Source organism: Crocuta crocuta, unplaced genomic scaffold (assembly GCF_008692635.1).
Source record: "Crocuta crocuta isolate KB4526 unplaced genomic scaffold, BGI_CrCroc_1.0 scaffold346, whole genome shotgun sequence".
NCBI lineage: Eukaryota > Metazoa > Chordata > Mammalia > Carnivora > Hyaenidae > Crocuta > Crocuta crocuta.
The window spans coordinates 2586212-2594209 of record NW_027527957.1 but is presented as its reverse complement, the minus strand read 5'-3'; the positions used below and the strand labels follow the sequence as shown (position 1 = coordinate 2594209).

At 38.5% G+C, this 7998-nt stretch overlaps 1 protein-coding gene across 1 annotated transcript; it reads right to left on the bottom strand.

Moving 5' to 3' along the window:
• Nucleotides 1-812: 812 nt before the first annotated feature.
• Nucleotides 813-6860, bottom strand: NPY1R (neuropeptide Y receptor Y1). The gene is made up of 3 exons (XM_077752757.1): nucleotides 6804-6860; nucleotides 2655-3501; nucleotides 813-2554 (listed from the first exon to the last, which is right to left on the bottom strand). The coding sequence occupies exons 2-3, from the start codon at nucleotides 3348-3350 to the stop codon at nucleotides 2102-2104; spliced, it is 1149 nt and encodes a 382-aa protein (XP_077608883.1). The 5' UTR covers nucleotides 3351-3501; nucleotides 6804-6860; the 3' UTR covers nucleotides 813-2101.
• Between the last annotated feature and the right edge of the window lie 1138 nt (nucleotides 6861-7998).

Below are 7998 nucleotides of genomic sequence, written 5' to 3'. Positions count from 1 at the left end.
AAAGAACTTTATATTCAGTTCATTATTTATGTAAAAATAAGGAATCAGCAGCCTACACAGCTGAATGAGAATCTTAGAAATGGCCATCTCAACAAAGATGCACCAACATATTAATGCTGTTCTCAGGTAGCAATTTGTTTCCATAGCACCTAAGTGGAGAAAGACAAAATTTCTCATTAGTCCCCTAAGGCAGAAAAACGTTAAAGGATCCCAGGTTTTGGTAAGGAAAGATGATATTTTCCAGTATCATCCCATTATCGAAACATTAAAAGTTGGTTTTAGAATTTCTCTGTGCAGTTAACTAAAAGTCTCTCTTAGGCTAGAATTTGAATTCATATGTACGTTCAATGTAAAAAGTTTGAGATTTGTTTGACTCACAGGACAAAACATGCGAGTTCCTAGAATCTAAAACACCAGTTTTGCTTAGTTTAAAAAATAAATAATAAAAGAGAAAACATCTCCTCGATAAATATGAACCTAGGAGGAGTCTGAAAATGTCAAAATGTAATATCCATGTGATCATAAATGAGAAGGAGGGCAATTTAGTCATTATTTATTCGTTTAAGAAACATTTTTTGGAAAACTTCTAAGTACCTGTCACTGTTAAATGCACTGGGGACAGTCATGTAAGACAGCCCCTGCCTCCAAGAAGCTTCAGGAAGCAAAGGAAAGGGATTGGGCCATCGATGGTTATACCAGGGGGTAGAAAATGTTTCACTGGTAAGCTGAAGTAGGATGCTGTGGGAACATCATGAGAGGGAAACCAGGAATCAAAAAGAAATTAAGCTGAAGAACGAGACAAAAGAGACTACTCAAAAAAAGCAAAAACAATTTTAATAAAGAAAATGTCTACCCTTCTAAAATCAAGCACATTTAATATGTTTATTAATACACTGAAGTTATATCTTGTTCTTTAAAATATCTTCTCTCCAAATGACTCTGAGGCTCCATCATGATTACAGGATGCATGAAATTAAGTATATTAACATAACACAACCACTTAGTACTCCATAAAGTACATTATTTACAAGACTCCACAAGGCACACAGTTTATACAAGTTAATATGGGCTATATGAAGTGTTTTCAGTTTTCAGGTATTTATCCCTGCTAGCCAGGGTGAACATTCTTTTAACATTATACTTTGGTGTCCTCCTTTGAAAAATGGACATTGAAAAAGTTAAAAATGAGTTACTATATAGGCACTGATGTATGGAAAATGCACTCTGTATTTTTACACATTGAAAGCTGGAAATGCCTTTTGAGCCACATATATATTTAGGCTAGAAAACTCGACAAACAGTGAACAGTCTGTGAAGAATGGAAAGCCTCTTGACCAACAGTTCAGATGAATATAATTCAACATTTGCTGCACTACTAGTTTGCTTGTTAAGTTAGTTGTTCTGAAACCCTTTGGTTGTCAGGTACCAAAATAGTTTTGAAGTTAGAGAACTGCTTTCCCACTTAATTCTTGTGGGTGGCCCAATTCCCCATGATATTCACAGCTGAGAAGTATTTTTATGCATTTTTATCTTAAGTGATAAATCAAGAGCAAATTAAATCCTGTCTTAAATTTTTAAAAAATGCAAATTACTCTTCAATGACTTCAAACTGTAGGTATATAAGACAGACTCGGCTCCACATCTTGAATGCTGCTTTTGCATGCTGTCATCTCTGTAACAGACTGAAATGTCTATCATTACATCAGGCTGCCCAATCTATTGGCCATGTAACCTAATCAAACCACTATGGCCCAATCTAATGCATGTCAGATACCGTGCTTCTGAAGTCAGTCAATAGTAATACTTTAAAGCAATTTCCTTCCAGCAAGTCGAATATACAAGTCTTTGTATTATATGCATAAGTTTACAAAAAGCACTTCGAGCATGTCTGATCAAAACTATCGCCAGAAGATTCCAAAGCCCACACCTTTTGTCCAAATGTAATTATGACAGTTACAATAAAAGCAGTAAAAAGCAAGACAAGCAAATCTTGGGCTTTCTTAAATGATTACAACCTCACTCCTTGGGGGAATGAAAGTATTGTTGCGGGTTGTGCTTGGTTTTAGACAGATGTTACCTGGGGCCATATGTTAGAGCAGTTTCAGATTTTTTCATTATCATCATTGTTGATTTTTTTAAATGCGACTGGGCTTGCTTGTTTCAAAGACGTCTTAGAAACATCTGTGTGCATGGTAGACATGGCTATTGTCTCATAGTCATCATCCCGAGACCGGAAATCACAAAAGTTAAAGAAGAACTGTAAGTCTCTCTGGAAATTTTTGTTCAGAAATCCATAAAATATGGGGTTGACACAAGTGGATATCATCGCCGTAAGATGGCACAGCAGGAAGAGTAGATTGTGGTTGCACGTGGCAATGATCTGATGGTTCCAATCAAACACAGTGTTAAAGATGGTCAGAGGCAGCCAGCAGACCGCAAATGCTACCACAATGGACAATAGCATGATGTTGATTCTTTTGGTTTCACTGGACCTGTACTTATTGTCTCTCATCTTGTCCATCATGTTGTTTCTCCTTTTTAAGCGTATATATATCTACGGAGAGAAAAAAAGTTCAAATAGAACCACCCAGTTAATGTGGAATTCTGTGGAAAGAAGGTTAAAATGAAAATGGTAGGGAAGAAAGTGTTCTTACCTTGAAGTAGCAAATAAATATGAAACAGAGTGGGCCAAAATACTGCAGCATCAAGAGAAGAGTGGTGTATGACAACCTATGAGAGTCTGATGGAAATTTATCAAAGCACACGTATTTATCCTTGAATGCGTCGAGTGTTACGTTCTGGAACGGCTCATCAGTCAGTACTTGATAGATGAGAAAAGGTAAAGAAGAAACCACGGCAAGGACCCAAATGACGGCAATACCTACGTAAGCATGTCTGTTATTTGGTCTCCACCCTCGTGGGTTGATTATCAGCTGATGTCGCTCCACGGCGATGAGAACCAGAGAGAAAATGGACACGGTGATTGAAACACACTGCACAAAAGGATTCAATTTGCACATCGCCTCACCAAACACCCAGTGGTCCATTAATGTGTAGACAAATGTGAAGGGGAGACACATGATGGCAACAAGCAAGTCTGAGAAGGAAAGGTTCACAATCAGGATATTGGTAACATTTCTCATCTCCTTTTGTTTCAGGATGATAACGATCAAGGCCAGGTTTCCAGAGACTCCAAGAATTATTACAGCTCCGTAAGCAAGGGCTAATGTAAATATCATGGCCAAGGGCAGATGACAATCATCACTTTCAAAAGCCAAAAACTGGGAATTCTCTGAAAAATTACATAAGATTGAATGATTTTCAACCTGGGAAATTAATGTTGAATTCATTTTGATTGGTTTGGTTGTTACAGATTACTCTAGACAAATGGAAAATATGTTTCTTCAAAGCAGATCAAATATTCAGCTTATTCTTATCCTCCATGTTGCAATCCATTTATCAAAATTATTCTGAATTCTTCACCCCCTTGAACGGAACAATCTGTAAAGAGAAAATGACCAATGGCATTACTAATTTCATTGAAGACAGTCAAAATGAATTCTGACTCATAGTGCTGTTTTAGGTGAAGACACTGAAATACAGAAACATATGTAATCTTTATAAACACCTTTTTTAAAATAGCAGAAACAGTGCAAACATTTTGGAAAAAAACTTCTAATATTTTTAATTGGGCTAGCAATCGACTCCATTACTATGTTTTGATCCAGCAAAATGTAATAGTCTATAAATTAGAAGTCTATATAAATCTCATGCCCAAAGTCTTTGATAAACCACTGTCAACAGATTCCTAAATATTGTGAAAATATGAGCATGCAACAAAAAAATTTAATGTACAGGTTAAAACATAAGATATGAAACAAATAAAAACAACAAAAAACACATTTCCCTAATTCTTCCTCTTATACTAGAGAAATGAAATAATTAAGCTGTACTAATAGCTCCACCACACACTGTGTTCTTTAAGGCAAACATTATTGAGCACAAGCATATTCAAAAGGAGATGATCAATTTAGTGAAACATCAAAACACTTTGTCATATGGAGAGCCGTGGAAGGGACAGAAGATGTCTAACCCAGAAAAGAATAGGAATGGTACAGATGTCTTCTCATATTTGAATGGGCAGCATGCACTATAGGAAACTGGGCTTAGGATATTTAACTATACAAGCTAGAAACAGGGCCAAGGGAACTATATTACAGTGTGTTTAAAAACAAAACAAAAATTTCACATCGCTATGAGGAACAGAAGTTTAATCAAATGAAATCAACAGCCTGCAGAACTATGGAGTGTCCCATATACAAGAGCCCGTACCTACTACATGAAAGACTTTTGGGGAGCTCTTGCATTGTGTGCGAGATTCAACTGGGTAATTCTGAAGTTCCTTTTAACTTTAAGATTCGAGGATTCTATTAATATGTCAAAAGCTTTCAAAGAATTTCTAAGGTTTTATGCAAGTAAATATCCTCCCTCCTCACTAGACTGTATACTGACACAATGCCGGGGTCTACATTTTAGTGGTAATTTTGATCCTTCAGAGCATTTTGTGATACAAAGATTCTTTTCTTACCAACAGGACAAATTACAGACAAATGTTTTTAGAGATTAAAAACTCCTTTAAAAAAAAAATCTGAGTTCCCCTAGATTGTTAAATAAATAGATGAGATTAGGGATTTCTTATGTTAATTAACAGGCTATTGTGCTTGTGTTAAGAAAGGGAATTGCATTTATTTCTTTTTTTATGTGAGAATAAAGAAAATCATGCAGATTTACTTCTATTTCAAAGGAGATAAGAAATTTAATGAAACATTTGCCTTTTAAATGACACCTCTAATAAACCTTTTCTTGAGTATTTTTGCTTTCTAGAACATGAGGTGTTTATTTATTATAAAACCACAACTTGGCTTTTATAAAACTGAATAAAAATAAAGACTTCTAACATTTAGCGAGAATGAAACTATTAAGACGAGGAATGATTTTACCTGTAAATGGTTTTAGAAGCACGGGTCTCCCCTTCTCAACAACTAGTAAATAATGACACCTAACCTTAATGCATTAAATGGAGCGCCTGGGTGGCTCAGTAGGTTAAGAATCTGACTTTGGCTCAGGCCATGATTTTGCCTGAGTTTGTGGGTTGGAGCCCTGCATCGGGCTCTGTGCTGACAGCTCAGAGCCTGGAGCCTGCTTCAGGTTCTGTGTCTCCCTCTCTCTCTCAGCCCCTCCCACTCCCCACTCTCAAAAATAAATAAACATTAAAAATTTTTAAAAATAAATAAAGTAAACTTAATGCAGTAATTACCATTTTTCTCTTAAGAATACCAAAAGCAGAGAGAATAATCTCTGTCTCTTAGTGTTTGAGAACAAGCCTTGAAGAAGTAATAATCTAACATTCCATTGGGGGGGGGATTTATAGTTGTTTTTATTGTTTATTATTTATTTTTGAGAGAGAGACAGAGCGATAGCAGAGGAGGGGCAGAGAGAGAGGGACACAGAATCTGAAGCAGGGTACAGGCTCTGAGCGGTCAGCACAAACTGTGAGATTATGGCCTGAGCAGAAGTCGGATGCTCTACCAACTGCGCCATACAGGCGCCCCTAGAATACTTATTTCGTACCAGGCACTGTTTTAGTGGAAACAACAGTGACCTCCTGGAGTTTCCAGTCTTGTGGGCAAAGAAAGCCAAGAAGGGATAGTATGCCAGATGATACGTATCATGCAGAAAAATAAAGCAAGGAAGGGGTTCTGGGGTTGTTGAGATCTGTACTTTATTACTGGGTGGTAGGGAAGGCCTCTGCTTGTCCGAAACAGTGGCATATGAGCTAAGACCTGAAAGCGGTGAGTGAGGAGGCCATATTGATATGTCAGGGGCTGTATCCTATCTGGAAAGAACAAAGACCAGAGTTTACCTGGCATATTAAATAGCAATGATAAATGGAATAAATAAGAGAGAGACTAATAGGAAAATAATTAGGAAGGGTAAGCAGAAGAGGAACAGAATATGTAAGTATTCCATGGAACAGTCTTTTTCTCTGAGAAAGAGGAGGAATCCTGGAGTCTTTGGTAAAAGTGTGAAGGTCTAGGACTTGTTTTACATTATTACTCTAGCTGCTGCTTTCCACAGACTTAAGACAGGAAAGAAAAGAAGTAGGGAGATTCATTAAGAGGCTATTTCAATAACGGAGACACAGACTGAGGTGTTTAAAGTGCAAAGGAAGAAAAATAGAAAATTTAAATCCATTGACTTATTTTGACAAAATTCTATACATACTGGAATTAATGTAAACACTTATCAAATTCTTACGAGTGCAGGCTACCAAGTCAGCTTCCTGCAGGTGGTTTCAAGTGCATATACTGAAATTCAGCTCTCGTCCCTTTAAAATTATATTTGATGGACATGCTCTGTGATGGACATACTTCTACTAAGTAGATGCTAACTTAACTATACAGAAAATGCAAACTATTTCTTTTTAAGTGTTTGCAAAGCCTCCTTTTCTAAATGTTATGTTCAGTAGTCATTCCAGTTTGGTAAAACCCTCTGCGCTGGATAAAATGTGTATTTTCAGCCTACCATAGTATAATTTCAAGAAAGGATTGTTGTCAGGAAGTAATACTCAGAGAGAAAGCATTCACATACATTGTCTTTGCACAAGGAAAAATAAGTTGATATTCACTATTCCGATATTTAAAATAAGATATGCAACTACAGACACTGCAAAAATTCAAGGCTGTTAGATCTCAATATAGTGATCACGAGCAATTAGAGACAAAATAAGAGATACTACATACATCACCAGTTGGAAAACTGGCCTCCTTCCAAAGGGAAATTTCCTCCTCCTTTCCAGTTGAAATGCTGGTCTTCCACTGCTTCCTGTTCTGAGTGCTGTTACCATCTGAAAATACAGGTTTCTAGTCATACCCTGCAGCAGATACATTTTTTTGTATACTCAGAATTGGCTGCTCACCTTACTTGTTTTGGAAAAGGAATGTCAGGCTTGTTACACAGAGCCTCCCAAAGTTACTGCTAGTTGATCTATGTGAGTTACATAATTCTCTCTTCCTTTCTCTCCCAGGAGGGCTGGTTCAATAGACAGCTAGATTACAACGAAAAGGAAAGCCTAATAATGCAGTAGTCACCCGCCGAAAAGCACTCAGTCTGTAGGCACAGGCGGGGTACTGGGCTGGAAAGCTTTCTGCTCTCTACCAGGAAAGCAGTCTAGAATCTTGAGGCTGACAGATACTGTTTCTCTGTTTCTGTCCAGGGAGTGACAGGCAAGTTTTGCACTTCCCCCTGCCTGGGGACCACCTAGTGAGATATGCTTTTTCTAGGATCCAGGTAGGCATGACAAATCTGAAAGCTCTGGAGGGGGGGGGGGGAAAGATGTCAAAACACACTCCTTTGCCCTTCCTTAACTTTTTCCTGTGCTCCAGCAGTTACCAAAGAATGAAATGGGCTGGTTAAATCAAAAGTCTTTTTGCCACGCTTCCATGCCCACCTTTTTCCATACAGTGTCATTAGGGAAACTGCCCCAAATTTTCCACATTCCTAACCTTTCGGCCCCCTCTTCCATTTGTCAGCCGTCTATCAAGAAACGAGGTCTCTCTACCTGTGATGATGAGAACTGGCAAACAAAGCACCCAAACCAAAAATAAGAAGCAGCGCCAGCCAGTTGTCTCTGGACCAATATCAGTTCTTACAACATTCGCCTTTCTCCAGTCTAGCTGGAGAGACCAACGGGTACACTCTTCAGCCACCCCTACCTCCAGCCCATGTATTGGGACCCTCCAGTGCTAACCCTGCCGGGTTCCATCATCGCCGTTCCCAAAGGAGCTAAAGAGTTGATGACTGAAACTCAGAAATAAGAGGCTAGGGCTCAGGGCATCTTCCAGGGCGCAGCGACAGGCTGGACGGGCCCAGCACGGACGGATCGGGGCTCCATTCCAGCCCAGAGGCGGGAACCCACAAGTGTCTGGGGGCGCCGTG

Coding starts and splice junctions, on each gene's coding strand:
- NPY1R (XM_077752757.1), bottom strand. CDS start 3,350: ATGAATTCAACATTAATTTCCCAGGTTGAAAATCATTCAATCTTATGT. Junction 2,555..2,654: donor TATTTATTTGCTACTTCAAG/GTAAGAACACTT, acceptor TTCTCTCCGTAG/ATATATATACGCTTAAAAAG.